At 51.6% G+C, this 22352-nt stretch overlaps 2 protein-coding genes across 4 annotated transcripts in view; one reads left to right on the plus strand and one right to left on the minus strand.

Annotated features, from left to right (window-relative positions):
- HPCA (hippocalcin) overlaps positions 1–12040 on the minus strand; it is a 27631-nt gene extending 15591 nt beyond the window's left edge. Inside the window, exon 1 of the mRNA XM_074563224.1 lies at positions 11673–12040. Coding sequence (XP_074419325.1) covers positions 11673–11677 — 5 coding nt within the window. The 5' untranslated portion in view covers positions 11678–12040. The remainder of the gene's footprint in view (positions 1–11672) is intronic.
- Positions 84–20319, plus strand: FNDC5 (fibronectin type III domain containing 5). Of its 3 annotated transcripts, none has more exons than XM_074563222.1 (6): positions 84–606; positions 9860–9975; positions 10281–10479; positions 11958–12047; positions 15428–15561; positions 16394–20319. In XM_074563222.1, the coding sequence occupies exons 1-6, from the start codon at positions 528–530 to the stop codon at positions 16433–16435; spliced, it is 660 nt and encodes a 219-aa protein (XP_074419323.1). In that variant the 5' UTR covers positions 84–527; the 3' UTR covers positions 16436–20319. The 3 variants fall into 3 exon arrangements, with proteins under 3 accessions (XP_074419323.1, XP_074419322.1, XP_074419324.1); XM_074563221.1 differs by lacking the exon at positions 84–606 and adding an exon at positions 766–5723; XM_074563223.1 differs by lacking the exon at positions 84–606 and adding an exon at positions 7483–7500.
- Positions 20320–22352: the final 2033 nt, after the last annotated feature.

Consider the following 22352-nt stretch of genomic DNA (forward strand, 5'->3'; position numbering starts at 1 on the left):
GGTGAGCCCAGCTCCTTTTCCCGGTGGCCCGGGGGCGGGGGCCGGCGGAGAGCAGCCCCCGGGAGGGCTGGGCCGGGGGTGTGCCGAGCCGGGGAAACTGAGGCAGGCGGCAGGGTCAGGCCGTGCGGGGGGCCCGATCCGCCCCCGTCCCGCCGCCCCCGGGGCCGGGGGAGGGATCGGAGCGGGGCTGCCCGGCGCTGCAGCGGGCGGAGCCGGGTGCTCGGCGGGGCCGCGCCCGCCCCCGCCTCCCGGTCGATCCCAGCCGTACCGTACCGTACCGTACCGTACCGTACCGTACCGTACCGAGACGAGCCGAGCCGAGCCGAGCGCAGCCGAGCCGAGCCGCGCCGGCTGCTCCCGGCGGTGCCGAGCCCCCGCCGCACCGGGCGGTACCGGCGGTACCGGGGCCCGGCGCTCTCCGCGGTGCTGAACCGGCGCCGCCGCGCCCGCAGGACGCGCCGCCGGCGGGGCCCGGCCCGGCCCGGCCCGGAGCGGCTCGGCCCGGCGCGGCGCGGCGGCCGCGGGGGATGGAGCCCTTCCTCGGCTGCACCGGCGCCGCGCTCCTGCTCTGCTTCAGCTACGCCGGTCTGCGCCCGGTGGAGGCAGGTAAGGGCCGCCGGGGCCCGGGGAAGGGCTGCCCCGGGGGGGGAATTCGGCGGGGGGAGTCCCGCGGTGCGCACGGGTGGGAGCAGGGGGAGCAGCGTGCAGCGCGGCCGGGTAGGGCTGCGCAGAGGGGAGGGAGTTTGGGGGCATCGCCGGCCGGGACTTTGTCGGTAACTGGGTTCAGAAGAGACAGGAGATTTCGGACACGCAGCCTCGGGGCATCGGTGTCGGGAAGCGCTGAGCTCTCGCCCCCACCGGTGTCCCAGCGTGGGTGCTTCCAGCCATCCCCGGGGAAGGCGGCTCGTAGAAATGTGGCGTGAAAACAGGGGCTCGGGGACAGCGAACAGAGACCCTCGTCCAGCACGGGGGAGGCAAAGGCTCTCCTGCCCCCGCGCTGCCTGCTCATGTCACGGGGCTGAACTAGAGCACAGGAGGCAAAAACAGATCTGCTCTGACAACGCCACAGCGCGTTAGCCTTGGCGATCCCCCTCCCCGACTTCTGCTCACCCCAGGCTGTCTGTGGCCCAGCCAGGCACTGCCGGGAGCCCTGTGAGCTCCTGAGGAAGCACCGCTACCCCAGAGGAACCACCTCTCCTGGGGCACAGCGCATCCTGGACGCGTAAACCAGGCCCCTTCGAGCTGAGCAGGTCCTCTGAAATGGGGGATCTTTCAAGGAGGCAAAAGCCCCCAGGAGCTAGCTCTAATTTTGGAGCGACCAGGACGTGCTCAGGTCCACTGTTCTCCCCCACACCAGTTGGGCTGAGCCTTCGCCTGAGCACCCCACGTCTCTGCGGGTGCTGGTGGGTGCTTCCCAGCCAGAGCCAGACGCCCTCCCCGGCTCTGTGGGCTGTCTCCCTGGCTGGCTGCAAGATGTTGGTGGAACAGCTGCTTTGATTTGCAAAACGCTGATTGCCAGAATATCTTGCATTCCAGGAGGCTGGGGGTGACTATTAGGGATACAGAGCTGCGGGGAGTGGAAATTCCTGTGCCCGAGCCAGACCCCGGGAGTTGCTGGAGTTACATTTGCCCCTGTCCTGCCCGTGCCGGGGCTGCAGCAACCCCCCGAATGCCTTCGGCTCTGACACACGCGTCCTTGGCCAGACATCGGCACTCTGAAGTTGCCGTTTCACAACTGACAGACCCGCGGAGATTAATGAAACATTCCCAAAAGGAGGGAGCGATGGGGGAAAACACCGCGGCACAATGGAGGCGTCTGCAATTGTAACAGCCCTCCCAATTTTCTGTAAACTAGGCCACTTCCCCTGCTCTTCCTTATCCTTGAATCACCTCAGTCAGCTCCTGAGAGTAAACATGGAGTTGTGTCACTGCCCATAACCGCCTTCTGCTCCTGTCTTACAGGCAGCGTTTCTGTCCGTAAGGTGTCTGGGCATTGTTAGGAGCCCGGCAGCTCTGTCACCAGGGATGGCCGCCCCGTCTCGCGGCTACGGCGTGTGCTGGGGAGGCAGGAGACTCAGCTCCGGGCTCTGAGGAAGCTGCGTGACCTTGGTGCTGTGCCACGCACCCCCCGCTGCCTCTTCTTTCTGTGCTCTCCTTCGCCAAGGGCTGTGATGGGCTCTCCCCCCACCCCGGCAAGGCAGCGAACATGTGTCGTCCTTGCTTTTCAGAGAGGGAAAAGAGGAACGAGGGTATGGAGTGATTTTCCCAAGGTCACACAGAGGATAGTGGCAGCATCACCACCAGCTCCATGTCCCCAGCTCTACCGCATGGTGTGGCCACCAAGGTGTGCAAGCCAAGAGTCATTGGAGAAGCCTGTGGAGAGGAAACTGTCCCCAGCAGGGTCAGGCAGGGATGGAGGCTCGGTGGTCCCTCCCTTTTGGACCCAGAGCTCATGCACATGGGTTTAAAACCGTGTCTGTTGTGAAAGGTTAAAGCTACTGTCCCTGGGAGGGGACCCGAGAGGACCGGTGCAAATTCCCCGCTGATGCAGCGGCAAGGGCTGGCAAGGGAGCGGCACCAAGCACAGACTCTGCTCTGAAAAGGGGGGGTTTGGCCAGTCAGGACCATTTTGGGGCAAGGTGATGCCAAGGTGAGCAAGAAGGGGAAGCGGGACCGGGAGGAGAAGGTAGCTGAGAAATAACCCCCACATTAACACCCTGATAACACTCAGCATCCCACCAGCGCTGGGTGGGTGAAGCCCTTCGACTGGTTCCTACTGCTGCCTGCTCAAGAGGGTGCCTGAGAAAACATGTGGGATGGTCGGCAAATCAGAAATACAATTTCATTCTGCCGCAGCGCTTGCTCTGGAAGCGGGCTGGCCCATCCTGCCCAGCCTGCGAGGTCCGAGCTGCCGGCAGCCCCCTCCTCGTTAGGCAGAGGTACCAGAGGGAGGTGAGCTGGGCCGGGCTCGGCAGCGCAGGGCTGCTGTTAAGGGCTGCAGGAGCAGCAGGTGATGCTGCGTAATGATGATGAAAGACCCCAAAATAGGCCACGTCCCTGCAACTTGCTGGGGCACACAGCATCCCTTCAAGGTGCCCGCCTGTAGAGCAACGCAGGTCAGGTTTATTTCCGTGAGACGGAGGGGAAGGGTGACACACTGCTCCAGCGCACTCTCCAGCGCAGCCTGGGCCCCATCCGGCTCGCAGCCTGCACAGGACCTGGACTGGCTTCCAGCTGAAGGAGCCCCCTAACAGCTCCTCCACCCCTGCTGCCCAAAGAGGGGCCAAAACCACCTGGCTGGATCCTGGTCCCACCTCCACTGCCCAAAAAGGGGCTGGATTGTGGTCACTGCTCAGCTTCAGAGCACGTTCTCATCCCCTGAGCCACTCCGCAAACCAGCTCCTCTGCCTCTGCTGAGGTGGGTCTCCGTCCTCCCCTCCTCCCCAGGCAGCCCACCGGCTGCAGGGGGGAAGGAGAGCACAGCGAAGGTGCGGGACGCGGATGCTGTTCCCTGTCCCGTACCTCACCGGGGCACGCTCACCTCCTCCTCTGAGCTGGGGGGCTGAGCTCACCCACGGGCTGGCAGGATCAAAGCCAGACGCGAGCAACAGGCTCGGCACGCACGAGGAAGCAGTGACGGGTCTGGCAGCTATTTGGAGACGGCAAACTGACCCACTCCGGCCCCCTTCCCATCTCACGGAGGCCACGGAGATTCCTGGCCAGCTGATGGATGGCGTAAGCACTTTATTGATTTCTGCATTCAGCGTAGGAGAGATTTAATTGAAATATGGAGGTTTCTAACCTCAGTGTCAGCCTCTCCGCGGGGATGCTGCTGTGCAAAGCAGCCAAGGTTGTGCCATGCTCTTCCAAATACTGTCTCCTGCTGGGAATATACATGTGGAAAACAGAGATCCCTCCGAGAGAGGGACGCGCTCACAAACATTAACCACGCACACCATGGCAGGACCCAAAAACAGCCCTCATGGAGTGGTAGCGAATATGGCCTCAGCCTTTTGGCATTTATTGTTAAATAAACCCCTCCTGGTTTATACAGTACCCAGAGGTCAAATTAAGGCCTGACTCCAGGATAATTCAGTTAAAAGCAGGAATGCATTGAGCAGCGAAGCATGCCGGTCTCTGTGTGCAGAGCTGGGTCAGGACCAGCCAAACTCCCGGGGGAGGGCCGGGTACCGGCGCCCAGCAGCTGCCCGGGAGACTCTGTGTTTTGTTTGCTCGCCCTCTCTGCCTCGGACAGATTTCTCTCTTATTTCTCTAATAAGACACAGGAGTGGGCTGAGAAGAGCTAGAAAAGACCGCAGTTCTCAGTCCTCCCTGGACATTTGGGTCCTGGATAAATCACGTCATGGCCATGACTCTGCTCTGGGTTGGCAGCGTTAAAACCCAAGTCACGGCGCTGGTGAGACCTGAGCGAATCCTGCCCGGCTTTGGGACTTAGAGAGTCGCATGTTTGGCAAGCATGGCACATTTTCCAAAGTAGAAATCCCCTCTCCTCCTGCCCTAAGGAATTCCTGATAGCTGGAATGCTCAGGGAGCGTCCCCGTACTCCCTGAAAGGGCTCCATCCTCCTTGACAGCATTTCCACCCGCGCACTTGGGTACCCATTCACTGAGGGATCAGCGATAGGCCGGGGGGGGTGAGAGGGGGCTGGCCTATTAATATCCCATTTGTCCAGGGGAGTGGGCGGTCAGCAGGAAATAATTGCCTCTTTCCCAGACTGAAGAGCCACCGGTTGGTCTTTCTGCTCTTTGAAATTCTCAGGGCTTCACAAACAGCCCCGCTTCCCATGCGGCCGGGAGCGGGGTGCCAGCGGTGGGCCCTGCTCCCTCCCACTCCCCTGCAGGCTCCCGTCATTAAAACACTCGGGGAAGCTGAACGCCGCGCCAGCCCTTCCTACAGACCCCAGAAAAGCTGACAAGCAATTATATCCACTGAAGGGAGCCATGCTGGGAGAGCAAAGAAAGGCTCAGAAAGGCAGCAAAAGCAGGTCTTTTTGTACCCACGCTCACAGAGCGGGCAGCAGTGCTTTGCGGAGACATCACACGGGACCTTACGGGATGCTCCTTCCCCTTGCAGGTTGTGTCCTTCCACCTCCTGTGTCCGCAGGGAAGGTTGCGGTGCAGGAACAAAGAGCTACTGGGATTTAAGGCTGACATTCGCCGCTTCCCGCAGGAAAGGGCACGCAGCTCACAGGCGGATAGCACTGAAGGAGCCGCTTCAGAGCCTCGGCCGGCACTCTGCTCGCTGGACTGTGTCCTAGGGGCTCTGAAGCAGCTGAGCCCTTCGCAGCAGGAAAGGAGCTGCCTGGGGGAGAGGAGCAAACTGACTTGGAAAATGCCGTGACTACAGCGTAGCCTTGCCCATGGAGGAAGCAACTGTGCTTCACTCCAGGCACTTCCAAGCAGCTGGAGTTTCCAGGACAGTTGAATTCAGAAGGAAGTTTTGGGGCGAGGCTGGGCCCCTTGGCTGGGGAGATAAATCTAGGCTCTAATTCCAAACCTATAGCCTGACCACAGGACTCGGCTGGCAGAGGTGACCTCCAAGGGTGTGACAGTTCCACAGATTGAGCCTTTTACTGTAAGCAATGACTCTTCCAGCAGCCTGCGTGGCCAAAGGCAGCAGGCCGGCTCTCACCCCCAGCCCCACCGTTAGAGCTCATGGCAGAAGTCACAGATTGAGCGTGGCTTCAAAACAGAGACACAACGGTAAGGAGAGAGACCACGGCAGAGGAGCCAGGAGCTCTGAGCTCCTCCCAGTGATGTCTTTGTGGCGTAGGTACCTCCTTGACCCTGGAGATGCCAGGAAAGACACCTGAGTGTCCTGGACACCCCCTTTGCTCACCCCACCACCCTCGATCAGCAGCCCCCCTTTTGCAGGTGATAGCAGCAGCGGGATGGAGACAAACCTTCTTCCCCCTCATTTTCCCTCCCCATCCCATCGTGCGACAGCTCCGATAGTGAAGCCAACATAAGGGGCAGGCGGGTGGTTTCCTCTTCCTTGTGCCAGCAGCCGCTGTGTCGACAATGAAAAGCCAGGGAGGAATCAGCCCAAAGCTGTAAAGTGTATGGCGGGTTTTTTTTCTCTCTCTCAAATAAAAGTCCATTAATAATCAGCAAGGCGTTTAATGAGAGGCTAGAAGGAGTTCTCAGCACTAAGAGGGGATTAAGGGTAATCTTCATCGCTCATGCCTCCTTGCTGTGTGGAGGCGGTTCTGCCCTGCTCTTGCCAAAAGGGCCCAAGGTGGGTAGGGGCGAGGTAGGGCTGGGACACACAGCCCTGGGGGATGTAGGACTGCGGCTCACCCGACGCAGGGTCCCTGTGGGCAGGGAAGAAGACACAGTTTAAGCATGATCAGTTTTGAAGCAGCCATTCACATTTAAAAATCATGATTCCATCTTAATTTATCAGGGCTTCTCCTTAAAGGGGGGCTGCAATTTCTGCTGACATGAGAACGAGAGCATCTTGTCATCTGAGCTCACAGCTCTAACTCAAATTTGGCCAAACAGATCCTCTGCCAGTTTGCAATGTGTGATTTGCTCCGGCAGGCATCGCAGCCTCTGCGCTGGGATGAAGCTAAACTGCTAAACCAGAAACCTTGTACCATATGGATCCCTTACAGACCAGACAGGAGATATGCTGTCCTCAGCGTCTCTGGAGTAAACATGCGTGAGAAAGGTTTGATGCACAGCATGTTCCTTGCTATCTCGCCCGCAGCGGGGAAGGAACTGCCCCTGGGGCCATCCCACCCTCCGTGCCTGCTCCCAGAACACCAGTGGCTTCCTGGCCGCCGCAGGCACAGAAGGGAAGTTTCCAGGAGTTGCTTATGACTCTAGAAGGAACCAAACATTTGGGTTTGGCACCTCAAGGCTCTGCTAGAGATGCTGACCGCCTGCAGCCAGCTGGGAAACAGAAATTACATCTTCTCCACCTGACCTCAGCCGGGCTGGCACTACAAAGGGCTGCAACTGGCCCAGGAATAGCTTGGAATGGTGACTAGATTTTAGAAAGTCATGATCTCATCATGCATCTCCTGGGAGTGGGGAGAAAAGCATCCTCATATGGACTAAAATTTTGGTTCCAAATTATTCACTCAGCTCAGCTCTGGGAGCAGGAAACTAATTTTCCTGGCTTTGTATTTCTATCAAACGCCGCGCTCAATTCTCTTTTCATACTGCTTTTATACTGGTTTGACACCACTGATTTATGCGTAGCTACTCCTAATCTGTGGTAGTGAAAGGAAAGGCACGCTCAGATCTGCTGTCCTAGATTTCACTGTATTATCTGCTGCCTTCAACTACCTCGTCTCCCTCGCAGGTAATACTACGAAGGGGGTTTTCTAGACTGCTCTCGACCATCCTCACCAGCTGACTTCGCCCTCCCTACACTCAGAGTCCTGGTTTGCAGGCTCCGAGCACCGGGTTGCAGCTTCGCTGAGTGTTTACCTTCTGCCTCACGGCCCTCCACCCTCTCTCACCCCGAGAGGTCGTTTGCTCTTCTCCAGCTCTGCTGTGTCTTCCCAACTCCCCCACGTTTTATGTCATCAGGGAACTTAGACACTTCTTATGCTATGCCTCCCTCAAGGTCACAAATTTCAAAGGGGACTCGGGCTCCAAGCGGGGTGTGCTGTATGTTCCCTTTTCCCAGCCTGAAGCTTTTTCCCTGATACTCCGCTCTCTGTTCCTGTGGGGTTAATTCATCTCTTTTCAAAGGCCTCCTCAACCTAAGCCGGGTAAATCAGTGGTAGCTCCAAAAAAAAATTTTAGCTCCTAAAAATATCCAGGAAAGACAACCATGCCGGGATTTAACTGTACAGCTGTACTTTGAGAAGGGCAAAGGGCCTGGCTGCAGCTGGAGACTGTTTTGTCTCCCATCTCTCAACTCTGTCATGTCCTCCGTATGTTCTAGCAAATTCATCAGGCATGACTCACAGACCTTCCCTGAGCGCATTCCCATCTGCTGACTGCCCCTTCCTAAAATTAGACCCTACTCTTGTTGGCACACGGGTCCAGTCACGGGAGAAGGTGTGGAGCCGCAGACCCACGTCTGGAGGAGCCGAGTCCAGAAGGGACCGGTGTTCAGGCTGAAGGGGACGATCCGTCCCCCCTGCTCAGCGTGTCCTTGGCCCTGCTGCGGCAGCAGAGGGTGAGGTTGATAAACATTTCAGTTCTCCAAGAACTGGCTGGAGACCACTACCTCATTCCGCGAAGGCCAGCCCCCGAGAGATGAGAATGCTCTGGGTCAATTCTAGCTTGATCACCTACTCCAGAGACGAAGGACACCTTTCCCTATGAAATCCTGGAGGCCATGACTGCTTGCTGCTCCTCCTTCTTCAGTCCCAAATTCACATGAACTTAGCCATGCACCTTTCAGCAACCTTTTTGCTCACTGAAGGACTCGCTAGAATCAGTCCAGGTCCAAACAGCTTGTCCAGACATCCTGTTCCAAAGGGTCTCACCGGTGGGTGTGGGTCTCCCGTCTGCTAGAAAGGGGAGCTCTGAAGGCAGGACTCTGGGCGTTGTTTGGGGAGGGGAGAAAGGAATACGGTCATCGCTCTGCTAAGTGTGGAACAGCACTGACCTTCAGCTGGGGAATTTTGTGCTGCCGTTATTTTCTCTGTTCCCGGGGGAACATTCACCAGGAGTGAAGTCAGTTGTTAGGAGACTCTGACACTACAGCTAGAATATTTTCGGCCACATTCAGGCGGCTGGGACTGACTATAAATCCAACAAGTGTTACTGGAGACGTGCACACATGCATCCTCCTTTTACTGTCGACCTCAGCCCCAGCAGGGCAGTGTTGTGCAATGGTTACAAACCAATAAACGTATTATTCTTTGATGAGAGTCAAATAAAAAAAAGACTCTTTCTCACCCTACTGACCTCCTGGGGGTAGCCGGAGTCCTGGCAGTCTCGTTAGCATTTACTGCCTTTGGGTTCGGGGCACGAGCTGGAGATTGTGAATTAAATTTGACCAGAGGAGAGGGAACAGGAGTCCAACCTGCTGCACAGAGTGCTGGAAGGACTGTGCCAAGCCTACGAGGTAAAACCTTCCCCCTGAGATGCCAAGAAGGGCTTTGCACCGTGCAGCTCCCTTGGGAAGAGGGTCCCGGTCCCAGTTGGTACCTCAGAGCCCAGCTCGTTTTGGCAAGGCTGGCAGCCACGCAGATCTGCCCTGCGGCTCGAAACTCAGCTGCACTCTGGAGCTGGGAATAAACATGGAGCCTCGGGCTTTCACAGCCTGCGCTTTCCACATTACAACGGTCCGTCGGTGCCGTTGCAGCACGCTCTGCTCTGTTAGACGTAAGCGGATGGTTGCTGGATGTCCTCCGACCATCTGAGAGACATCAGCCACAAAATGTGTATAAAAATTTTTCTGTCAAACTAAGAGGGAAAAGCAAAAGAAACACTCCCATTTACTACTCCTGAATTTCAAACTGAAGCGTGCTCTTCAAAGCGTTCAGTCTTCATACTTCCAAGGCAGAGTTTGCATTTCCTCCCAGCTGTCACTGCCAGATCATAACGGGAAACAACAGAGAAACCATGGTACGTGGTTGGGAAAGATGAGATGAACGAGCAGTGGTCTGCTGTTGTTAAAAGAAACTGTTCCTAAGGGTCAGATATTTCACACACATCTAATGCAACTCATATTCTCAGCAGAGATCTCCTAGAATCCCACTGGTAATTGGGACACGGAGTACCCGCAATTTCCAGGTCCCAAACCCAGAACCACATACCCGAACCTTGAGCAAGGTCCTTCCCCATCCCCCTCCTTGCCCTTGCTCTGTCTCCTGCCCGCGGCTGTGACTTTGCCTCCATAAAGGCTCTGCTCTCCCTCCTTGCAGACAGCCCTTCGGCTCCAGTAAATGTCACAGTCAAACACCTGAAAGCCAACTCAGCCGTTGTGACTTGGGATGTTCTGGAAGATGAAGTTGTCATTGGATTTGCAATTTCCCAACAGGTATGGTGCCTACAGTTACCCGGTTTCGATCATGTTCATCTTCACCCCAGGTCCCCTCAGTTTCCAAATTCTCTTGCTGCAGTTTAAGTCCATTTCTTCTCGTCCTGTCCCTCGTGGTCTGGGAGGGGACTTGGCTTCCCCGTCCTCTTTGCAGCAGCTCTTCATGTATTGGTAGCTGCAGAGAGGAAAGGGTCCGACGGTCTCCACATCCGTGGTGGACAGGGCAGGAAGCAGTGGTCTTAGATGACAGCAGTGCACATGGGGGGCCACTCCACCACTCTGTGCTCTCCTCTCTCGGCTTCCAGAAGAAGGACGTGCGGATGCTGCGCTTCATCCAGGAGGTGAACACCACCACCCGCTCCTGTGCCCTCTGGGACCTAGAGGAGGACACTGAGTACATTGTGCATGTCCAGTCCATCAGCATTCAAGGCCAGAGCCCTGCCAGTGAGCCAGTCCTCTTCAAGACCCCCAGGGAAGCTGAGAAACTAGCCTCTAAAAATAAAGGCAAGTGTGGGTGAGTTCCTATGTGGCCCCTGGGACGCCCAGGCAGCGTAGGGCTCTGCAGAGAGGAAAGTAGTATCCTGTGCGAAGAGAATAGCTGGGTTAAACGCACACAGGGGTGAGTGCCCTCTTGCAGCCCCACACGGACACGCAGGATGCCCTGAGTGCACCCAGCAGACAAGGCTGACGGGTGCACAAAGCGACAGGGAGATGCTGCCGAAGGCTGGCTGTTCATTTCTCCCATTTCAGGTGAGGTTTAACAGGCAAAGTGAGGAGGAGAAGGCTCCCAGCCTGGGAGCATCGTATCCAACATCCTTGCAAATGGAGAGTGACAGGGGAAAGTCCTGAGCAGGCTGTGAACTCGTGGAACTAGACTCCTGGATGGCACAAGGCACAACACCGCTGTGCTCACAGGGCACTCGGGGATTCGCTCAGCCTCCTGTGCTTGGATTCCAGGACAGCACAGGCAAATATACCCAGAGAATGACACATTTCTTACATTTCAAATATTTCTGCCAAATCACAGAATCACAGAAAGGTGAGGTTGGAAGGGACCTCTTGAGATCACCTAGTGCAGACCCCTGCTCAAGTGGGGTCAGCTAGAGCAGGCTGTCCAGGATCACGTCCAGTTGGGTTTTGAATATCTCCATGGAGGAAGTCAGGCACTTCCTCACTGGCAGCTCCTTCACTTGTTCCTCTTAAGCCAAAATAGATTGTTGAGGTTTTCTGTCAGCAAGAATCACTGCTACAAAAAGGGCTAGGGAGTAGGGGGGTCTGGGATATAAAGGGTTACTGCCTGCCTACTGAGGACCCAGCCTGTTGCAGGGCTTTTGGCCGTGGTTCCTAGGATGTTGTGAGTTCTTCACTCTTTCTGCTAAAATGATTTGGTGTCTGTAAATACTGAATTGCTGTTCATCTGAAAGCACCAAGAGGAGCACTGCTTCCCTCCCTGGAGGCCTGAACTGTAATCTTCTTAGTGCTTTGAAGCCAAGGAGGCACATTACGCCCTGCAAAAAGGCTCTACTCATTTCCGAATCCCATGGCTCCACTGAAAAATATCATGCCAGGCTCCACACTCTCCTGAGCTGGAGAGGAACTGCTGAAGCATGCAAGGCTTTGTGACAGGCGCAGACAGCACTAAGAGACCAGAGACAGAGCAGAGCGAGCCGCCACGGGGACAGATAACGTGGACTCACCCCATGGCAGCTCCTCTGCGGTCACCGCCTGTTGATTCTGTCCCGCTGCTCCTCCCTCGCCCCGTCTCCTGCAGGTTGTCGGGGCACTTGCTGCAGAGCAGCTGATGCTCTGCAAGTTCAAAGCGCAGCTCAAGCTGCCGGCCTGACTGGCGGGCGACGACTCTCTCCCTGCTAGCTTTGACCCTGACGCACTGATGATTTGAGCCAAGGGCAGGGTTAAACTGGTGTCTAGTGCAGCCTGAGCCACGCGGTTAGGTTTCATGATCTCTCTTTCCCCTTGTGCAGATGAGGTGACAATGAAGGAGATGGCGAAGAACCAACAGCTGCGAGCAGGGGAAATTCTCATCATTGTTGTGGTGTTGTTTATGTGGGCAGGTCAGTTCAATCTTTCCGTCAAAAGCACGTAATATCCCTAGGGCCTGCTGGCTCACTTGGTTTGCATATGTAATCATATAAGACCTGAAAAGAAACCCTTCCTCCCCGAAAGAGTACTGTATATTCAGCTGTAAGGGCACCTCGGTTCCCTCTGCAGCATCACAAGCCGGGCAGTGCCAAAAGCAGGTGAATCGGTGGTCTGACCCAGTCCAGCAAGACGTAGATAATGGACTTGATGAACCAGTTGCCTAATTCTCCATGGCTAATCCTGTAATCTCAATTTTTCCAGACGGCACTGACAGTAATGCCCTCAGCCATCCAACAGGATGCCTCGAGCCCTTCAAATGATACAGGTCACCGTAATTATCTGGCTATTATATGACTCCAATGCTCATGCAAAACAAGAATTTAAGAGTCTGGCTCTCAACACCCACTATTATATATACACAAAAACCCACTTCAAAATCAATTAAAATAATAGAAGCACTGAAAGAACAAATGGGCCCAAACATCAAAACACCAATAAACCCAGATCGTCTCAACATCCACTATTAAAATACAAAGAAAAGTACTTAATAGGAAAAGGAGGGACATTTAGCAGCAGGAACATATTAATTGAAAGGAAGGAAAAGCCTACATGAGCTTAGGATGGTGGGAGGAAGGACTAGCATTAGCTGAAAGCTGCTATCCCAAAGGGTGCTTTGGAGCCAAACTTTTGGCAATCTTTTGAAATCCCACCCTAGTCCTTACATCCTGCAGCCACTAATCCTTTTAATACAAGTGGAGGCTCTGCTACAAGACGGCTACTGTAGTAGATGATTTTATAAGCAAGACTGCACGCCCAGCTGCAGCTGAAAGCACCCAGTGCTGTGAAATATGAAGTAAAATCATCCTCGGGCCACTCTGCCGTGGGACGCGATGGGCATAGCTAGGCACATACATTAACACAGTCTCTAACAGAGCATCAGACGAATGTGCTCCTTCAATATGAAGACCCCTCACTGTGACTTTTGTAAGATGGACAAATATAGAAATTAAATTTCCAAAGAGAACGAAGAGTTTCCTGACATGAGTCTGAGACCACATTTCATACAGTTTACAGCAAACTGCACCTAGGACAGACCTCGCTCACGTGTTTCAAGCTGGCAAACAGGGAGAGGAAAATGCTTCTGACTCCCTCTCCATCAGCTTAGCATGTCTGAAGTGGCTACAGCCAGCCCTTCAGCTTGTTCAGTTTGGAAACTACATGCATGAGTTAATGGGAAATAAAGTTTGCACATGTTTGTTTTCTATTTCGAGCCCCAGCATCCCCTGGCTGCCAGTCAGCTGCTGCTCCTGCTGCAACGTAAAACATTAATGAAACACTTGCTCCCTGCGAGTCACAGAGCACGTCGCCCCAGGGGGAACAGTTCAGGTGACCCAAGGAAACTGGCAGGAAGGGAAATTAGCACTGTGGTAAATCTATGATCCACAAAAGACAACCTTTGCCACTCGGTATTTAGTCCTCTTGTCCCAGGCAAACCACTTTGCCACACACAGAGCATGTAAACAGTCGCACAGAGAATCCTTCTTGGTCAGAAGAGAAAGCCACCACCATAGCACTGAGCAGCTGATGACTTTCACAACATGTAGTTTCACCAGTTTACTCCATCAGAGGATTTGGCCCATTTATACTAGATTCTGCTGAGATGAGAGACGTCCAGGGAGAGTTGTGAAGAAGAAACCAGTCACTGATCTGAGACGGGTCACAAAAGAGGGGGATGGAGGGATTGACTGTGTCCTGTACAGTTCTGCAAGGTTTCTTACAACCGAATCCAGGTGACACAGAATCAGATCCACGTATAACATCTTTTCACCCTGTAAAGCCCTACGTTTACCATGCTTTATTTGCATTTCCAGAGACTGGACAGAAATTACTGCTAAAGATGATAACCAAATGAAAGCCTAATCTAAAGTAAAAGGTTTCCAAAACCTCTGGTCCATGCTCTTTTCAGCATTTATGCCAAGTTTTAGTTGCGCACATTCAAATTTAAATGCTCTGCCAGTAAAAACAATCATGAATAATTACACAAAGCGACTGAACAACTGATTCATCTCCCACTGTATTATAATCTGAAACTCAGATCAGCATTGGAACAAAGAATTTGCTAATACCACAATTTCCCTTCTAGACAGATGACTTATATTTAAAAAGGAAAGTGGGTGAGGGGAAAATCTCTCTACGTCTAGTGGGTTCTTTACACGGTCTCAATATACAGAAACCTCTTTCCAGCTCTTAACCTGGCCTGGCCATAACCTGAATGTATGACGATGTTTTAGCAGATGTGAGCTGGAGCCGGTCTGTGCCCAGGGCTCTGAACTGAGACAAGACCCAAGCTCTTGGGTCCATCTTTCTGCTATTGCTCACAGCACTTCGCTTCTCTGGGCCTCAGTTCTACCATCAGAAATCACAGAAGGTGTGACTGTGGCAGATGTTAACCTATTCTCCCAGGATCAGCCATTTGTTCACATACGCAAGAAAGAATTTGGACCACTGTGTTTATCAGTAACACCTGGGGGCAGCTGCCATAACAACAACATAACACCTCACTTTATAAAGCAGTTTGTGATGATCTGGTGAAAGCTTTACGTATGTTTCGCTATTAGGGGAGCTGGAATATTTTTCAGTAAGGGAGAAGCAGCATCTGCCTGGGTCTACTTAACTTACGGGTTTGGAACCCGCAGGCAGAGAAGTTATTTGGTCAAAATGTCACATAAAAGGTTCCGAGAAAGACATTTGCAGTCTTCTTATGTGTCATGGCTGCCCCTGCTTTTCTCTTCATGTGCCTGCGTGTGTGGGAGGAAATTTCCACCGGCAGCTTTTGCTGCCGTCACTGTTGCATATTTGCAGATGTTGTCCTGCTGCTCAAAAGGCCCTGGCTTATATCACACGCAGGCAGGTACGGTACCTGCCTCTCATCTGCCAGCTCCAGCTCCTTCTCTTCACCCCAGAGAAGAAAGATCAGAGGACACATTTTCATTAACCAGAAATTCCAGGAGCTCCTGCGTTTGCAAAGCAAAGATCCCACTCAACCGCACTGTTAGTGTTGATCGCTATCCAAACGCAGGGCGCAAAACACTTGTCCCATTTAATGACAGGGAAGTCGGAATGTAATTAATCTGTTCCTCTGTCTAACTAGTTTAGCATGGAATTAGGCGAGAAGGAAACAGCCGTAGGGCTGACTAGCTGTGTTAGAAAACGATCCTTTGGAGCAATTGTGACTGCTGCTGAGATCTCTACCAGAAGGCACAAAGCCGGCTGGTAAGCGAGGGATCTCTGATCTCTGCAGGCTCCGGGGGCTGAGCTCATTTGTGTGATCGCTAATGCTTTTTCCTGTTAGGGGTGATCGCCCTGTTTTGCAGACAGTACGATATCATCAAAGATAATGAGCCAAATAACAGCAAGGAGAAAGCGAAGAGCGCCTCGGAGAACAGCACTCCCGAGCACCAGAGCGGAGGGCTCCTGCGCAGCAAGGTGAGCTGCTGCTGGCACGCAGTGGGGGACGGGGCAGACAATCAACCTCCAGCTGGGCTTCAGCGAAATTACCCAAATAGCAGCCTCTGTTAAACATCCTCACTCCAGCCTCCTCCCTCCAGCTGCGATGCAGACAGGGAACACCCCTTCACATCCACGCAGGCCAGCACCACAGCTTCGTTACTGGGCTGAGCCTCCCAGATGCATCAGGACACCAGCACTTCACACCCACCTCTGGATTAGCCTGCACCTCCATCAGCAAGACAGATTTTAATCCGTATTTCTGAAATATCTGAGCATCTCTGGAAGAAAAATGCACTGAGCAATTCTGCAGTCCCTGAGCTGCTTGGGTCCTTTCCCCCACAGCAGCCCTTAGGTGGCATACAGTAAAGGGAACATTATTCTTGCAATGAACTGAAGAGCTGATCAACAGGAACATGGCTGGTAATACACATGATGTTAAAGGTATGCCATATCCATAATGTAAGCAGACTCAAGCCTATAATTTATACCAACTTATTTCTATTAATTTAACTTCCTCATGTTTCGATTCACTACTTGCACTCTGGCACTTCCCCACCACTTCACGTTTACTTATTATTTGAAATAGCTCACTAATTCCTGCTCATTCAGAAGCAGTCGGTGACGAACCATGCAACCCTAAAGCCTCAACTCTGGCCCTTTTGCATTATCCTGAGGGGACGGGAACAAGAACTTTTACAAAAACAAAAACTGACCAGCACACTGCACTCTTCTCTGATGTGGGGTTTTTTTTTTCCTCTCTAGCGATTTCTATCCATCCTTTCTTCCTTTGTCTCCTCTTCTCTTCTAGTTCCCCAAAAACAAGCCCTCAGTGAATATCATTGAAGCGTGACAGCCTGCCATCTGATAGATGGACTCCATTCCTCACTCTCACTTTCTGCCTCTGAGCCTTGATGACTTGGGAGGTGAAATATTGTTGGAGCAATTTGGAAAGAGACCTAGTGATTGTCACTCACTGGCATTCACACCTCCTTGTCCGTGTTCTGCAAAACATCTAGCCAGAAAGAAAAATCCTGCAAAAAAACCCTGAAACCCAAACAATTAAGATGGAAAAGCATCAGTGAGAGAGCTGTTGCCGGTGATCCTGTTCTGGACTCACGAATCACCTGAGCTGGAGCAACTTCTCACGCACTCCTCTCCACCCTCACACTCCATCTTCTGGAACAGTTTTCCTGTCCTTGGAAATGTGCAAAGTTTTGTTGTATCTTTATTTTGTCTCACTGTCACTACATCTTGACAGTATTAAGGTGAGCTCAGGCATCAGTCACTGTCACTCCGCTCCGAGCTAGAAAGGAGAAAAGCTCATCACAGACACGACTAGCAACCAGATTTTGGCTGCTGTGTGCTCCCGGCTTGCTTTGTTCCATTGATGTGTGTTGTGTAACACGTCTTGCAGGTGGGTTTTTAAAACAAAACAAAACAAAAAAAGAAAAAACAAGAAAAAAAAAAAGGCATACCCCAGTTTCCAATCCCACTGGGAGAACTTCCCTGGTTGTTCTCCAGTTAGGCTGCAGCACGTCTCCACCATTGGTGTCTCTCCTGTCTCACACTGGTGCTCTTCATCTCAGATAATCGGGGCACGCCAAACACTGAGGCACAGACCAATATGAGGGGACACCAGAAGCCGTTATTTAGCTTCCAGGATAATTTCAACCATTTTCCTCACGGTATTTTCAGCTGGGCCTGTGTCCACCACCAGTGTGATAAAAGGTCCATAAAAATGTAGCCAGTCAGCAAAAAAAGAAAAAAGAAAAAAAACTCACGATACCGGTTGCTATGCAAGGTCACCAGCGGCAATTGCTATTTATTGCGAAAGGCTCTTGCCTAAGGGACCTTTTTCTGAGGGCTTAAGTTCTTAAATTGCTTCTTTTAGTAGGGTTCCTGTGGGAAGGTCGGGTTCTCCTTACGTGTCCCGTCTGCACTATTTTTGTGACGCTGTAATGTCAGGTATCTGCTGCAGGCAGTCCTCTGTAAAAAGGGTGACGATGAATGGAAAAGGGGTGGGGGTTCCCCTCTCTCTTATTAAGTGCTTGATGTTTGTAAGCTGACAGGATCCCTGGGATTGCTGGTGCTCTGGAAGCTGGTAAATGCAAGTCCATCACACAGAAAAGATTTAACTCTTTGTAGTGTGTCATGGGGTATCTGTATTTATTTAATTACTCCACAAGACCACTCCATATGCACTAGGGGATGAGGCAAGATCCTACTTGTTCCATCAAATACCAAGGCGGGTTGGCCTGCGTAGGGTTGGAATCTCGTTACAACAAACCTGCGCTCAGATGAGCCTGGTTTAAAAGTCCCTGCAAAGAAACAGGCTGGCAGTAACCGAGTTCAGCCATCTCTCCTCTTCCACTGTCACCAGCCTTTCCAAAATAGTTGATTTGGAAGAAAGGCATTAGGAAGTCTGCTTGCAGATGTGCTGGCGAACAAGCGAGGACTTCCCTCGTGCCAGCTGCAGAAGGCAGGCCAATCCCTAAGGTCTCTTCAGTGGATCCTTTGCCAGAACATACTCCTCCATCACCAAGAGGGAGAGGTCAGCACCTCTGATACAGACAGAGCAATAAACATTTTATAATGTACAATAAAATATTAAAGGCAGCTCTTGTGTCCTTGTAATGTCTGAATTTAGTAATATTTCATCTTTGTCTGCTTCGAGCAGAACACACACAACAGAACAGGGAGATTTTCTCTGTTTCCCAGGGACTACAGCATAAAATGTTTTCTCAGTGTCTGGGTGTAGAAAACCAGAAAGGTTCAGAGTTCGCTCTGGCTGCGGGACAAGGGAAAAAAACCATTGCAATATAAATAGCACTATGGCCATACCTAGCGAGATTCTTCAGACATGCCTGTTATCTCCTAAGAAAGAAATGTCATTTGGAATCCATACCCCTATAAAGGGTGATTTAGGACAGATGGTACAGCATGTGCAAAGCGATAAGGGAGATGCTCTCTCATAATCCTCGAGCAGACAGCCAAGCAAGCAGCCCTCAGAAGGCTGTTAGGGAAGAAATTCAGCCGGGAAATTTGGCAGGTTTGGGGGGTGGGGGGTTGCGTGTCTGTTTTTAAAGCCAGTTATCCCTGGGAGTTCGGATCATATCCCCTCTTTTACAGTAACTCTTCTTGTTCCCTAGTGACAGGTTTAAACTATTTCTTTCCTAATAGAGACGTGCTCAGTCTTTGTTTGGTAGAAAAGAATTAAAATGTAAAGCATCAGTGATTGCGCAGAGTTAAATATTCACACCATAATGTGGCAGGAGGTAAGAGGGTTATCATTATGTTCGATAACTGCAGGCTTTAAATGCAAGGTAATAATGCTATTAGTGAGAAGAAACAAATGTAGGCTGGCAGCAACTCAACTCACCAGAGAGGGACTCCAAGCCACCCAATTCAAGCGATTCTCTTAAAGGGAACGTTTTCAGCAACAAGGAATTGAAGTGATGTAATAAGGCCACGCTTTAGGAAAAGGTGTTTCCCATTGTAAGAGAAGAAAGTTACTTAAGATCCTAATTTTCTGAGGGCCATAACTATCAAAGCTTTAACTGCGCTCTCAGTAGCAGCTTGCACTGTAACCCATGAGAGTCAGAAACCATTAACGCTCTGGGCCTGTGTGACTTCAAGCCTAAGCCCACCTTTAGAAGAGATGCCTCATTCCCATCGACAGCTGCCAAAAGATACTCCTGAGGTGTTTCACAGTCAATAAAGGGAAGAGATCAAGAAAAAAACCCAAGACAGTGCTGAGGAAACTCACGTTGGGCCACAGACGAATGCACCCGAAAGGCCACCCACATCTCCCCACGTGTTTTTGCCTGACTGCTGGTTTTGCCTGGTTGTTGGAAGCAGGAGCTAAGGAAAGGGAGGATTCAATGAATACTAAAAAGCAGCAAGTGGGAGCGGGCTGGCACGACAGGGATCCCGGAGCGCCCTGCAAGAGCCGATTCCCTGTTGATCTCAAAAGCAAAGCAGCCCTCCAGCTGGCTCTGCCGATGCCGCGCAGCCTCTGAGGACTAATCCCCTGGATTTCCAAGCCTCAACTGAGCAGAGACTACAGGCACGATACGGAGCAAGAAGCGGAAAACAGAACCCTTAGCCAATATACGCAGCGCATGTTTGAAGTTAAGCACCACTCGCCTTCATCCTTTCAAGCACTGTAATATTATGCCTACAAGTACAATTTAGCCAATATATTCCTCCCCCACGAGTTTAGTAAAACGGAGCCGCAGGAGGCGGTGTGGAGCAAACAATCCTGCACAGCGTGTCCCTCCAATTCACAACACACAGCACCATACACTTCTCACCACCTCCCTCGGTACAACAAGCAGCAACACAAGCTCTGTTCTCTGTCTCCTCGGAGGAAAATGAGAACATTAGGCATCTTATTCCCTGACAGTTCAATAGCATCAGAGGAGGAAACACCTACACGACAGAAAGTGTTAGTATAATCTCAGCTGGTAATGACTTTCTGGAGGAGATGTAAATGGAGAGGAACAGACTGCTAATGCCAGTATTTGCCAAAGACATTAAAGGTTACATCACTCAAAAGCGTATGTCACAGCTGCACATCCATTTTGCTGATAAAAATATGGCAATTCATTGACTGAGTAGTCAGACTTCACTTCCCAAGGAGAGAGTTGAAGATTATACCATATGTTGTACCAAATGTAATTTCCCCAGATTTGCAGAAAAGCTTCCTAACAACATGTAATGAGCTATTACTGGCTAGCCTGGAAGCAGAAGCCTGGCTGACCAAATTCAATCAGCTTTCTAGCATTTGTTAAAAAGCTGTATGATCAACACGCTTGTTATGCTAAAATATCTTCTGGTTCCTCTACAAATCTGGTGTCTATTAAATCATCTGATGACCTTATAGATTAAAATGATTATGTTCCTACTTGTTAGTGCTTTAGCCCACACGTCTCAAGGAAAGCGAGCTGGATTCTCTTTCAGCTCGTGCATCAGCATCAATTTTGTTTAACTAAGTTCCAAATGAAGAATCTTTATTATTAGCGACAGAGCCAGGAAAGACACAGCTTGAATTTTAGATCCCAGATGGAGTCAGCAAAGTTGGCAGCCAGAAAAGCCACCTTTTTCCTTGCAATCTGAACACAGTGGATGCGGAGTCACTGAGTGGCAATAATGACATAGCCCCACGATGCCATTTGACACTTTCCAACACATCGCTGTCCTTTTTAACTGACAAAACCCCCCACACTTTTAGTGCCACCAACTGCTAAATATAACCTATTTATGCCACCCAGACCTGTTTTGCGGAGGATGCAGCCAGCATAGTACTAGATGTCCTCCCAAATTAAAGGGAGCTATCAGCAGCTTCCACTACTGTTTTACATTTCAGGACATAATTTCTTCCTCCCATTTAGAATTACCTTACAGGACAAAAGCAGGGAAGCGCTGGTTAGCTTTTGAGAGGACGGCAGAAAAAGCCACACGGTAGTTTGATTTCAGTCTCATTGCTGCTGCTGTTAGAGTGCAATACACTGACGAACATTATTAAATTTTTAATTGCCAGACATTTCATCACAGAGCTCACGCAGGGCCTGCACAAAACAGTCTCTTCCATTCTTATCTGATGTTGCTGGATTCTACTACAGCAAAAATCATAAACAGAGCCCTTGGCTACACTCCAGCAGCAAACATGCAGAATGTCCTTCCACGAAGGCTTAACACACTGTCTCTTCCTCCCCTTGCAGCATCTCTTCCATTCAGCATACATGAATCACGGTTGCAATGTCAAAGAATGAAATCTTCAGCAATAAGGCTGCCCAGAAGCCTAAACCCATTACAAAGTGCAGAGCTCCATGGCAGTGTTCATTCACATGAGAGATTTACATTCACAAAGGACAAAACACACGTTACATTCAGGAGGCGGCACCCACGGCCGCCTGAGGTCCTCCAGCCCAGGGAAGCTGGTCTGAGACACAGCACACGTACAGACACCAGCATCCTGTCACGGTAAGGTGCTGCCTCTTCAGAATAATTTCATTTTCTCAGCGTGGCTGAACTGGCAACAGAATGCCTGCTTTAAGAGAAGGCTAATATAAATAACATCCTGACTGCTACGCATCGCTTAATCTCATAAAGAGATATATAACAAAATCAAGACAGCTAGCACGGAAATCTCCGAATGGATACAAGGCAACACCTCAGTGTGCACAGCAAAGGGAGCAGATTGCCTGTGGTCCTCCTGCCGCTCCGTGACTGCTGCGTTGTATCATCTTCGATCAGCAGCGGCCATCGATCACCGGTTGAGACAGAACTTCGCTATCCCAGCAGTATGTGAGTGCAACAGCTGCCGCCAGGCCTGCATTACTTCTGGGCCTTCAAAGAGCCACTCTGTTAGCAGTTTAATATCAGATAAACCCTCCAGCAGGCAAGCGAGTCTGCTTTTGCAAGGGGAGGGGGGGCAATGGGCTCTGCAGACAGACTCCTGCTATGCCTCTTGCCTTCTCAAAATGCCGGAACAAGGCGATTTGAAGCAAATCTTCTTCTTTCCTTTATTATGTGTGTTAGGAGGAGGTGGACTTTACAGATATGGCACCACCTGGCCAGCACATGAAACTGCCCTCAGGACCACAAGTAAATTATTCCTTTTTCAGATAACTCTCTTCAGTTTAATACGTGGGATTCACTGGTTTAAAAGACAACAGCACCACATGCGAATAACCCCCACGCTACCCAGTCCACGGCCGCCAGGGGATGGTACCTCCTCTTTCTATGCAAGGCTCTCCACGAGC

This window comes from Larus michahellis, chromosome 19, assembly GCF_964199755.1.
Source record: "Larus michahellis chromosome 19, bLarMic1.1, whole genome shotgun sequence".
Taxonomy (NCBI): domain Eukaryota; kingdom Metazoa; phylum Chordata; class Aves; order Charadriiformes; family Laridae; genus Larus; species Larus michahellis.

Coding starts and splice junctions, on each gene's coding strand:
- FNDC5 (XM_074563221.1), top strand. CDS start 5,603: ATGACTCTTCCAGCAGCCTGCGTGGCCAAAGGCAGCAGGCCGGCTCTC. Junction 5,724..9,859: donor TTCAAAACAGAGACACAACG/GTAAGGAGAGAG, acceptor CCCTCCTTGCAG/ACAGCCCTTCGGCTCCAGTA. Junction 10,480..11,957: donor ACTAGCCTCTAAAAATAAAG/GCAAGTGTGGGT, acceptor CCCCTTGTGCAG/ATGAGGTGACAATGAAGGAG.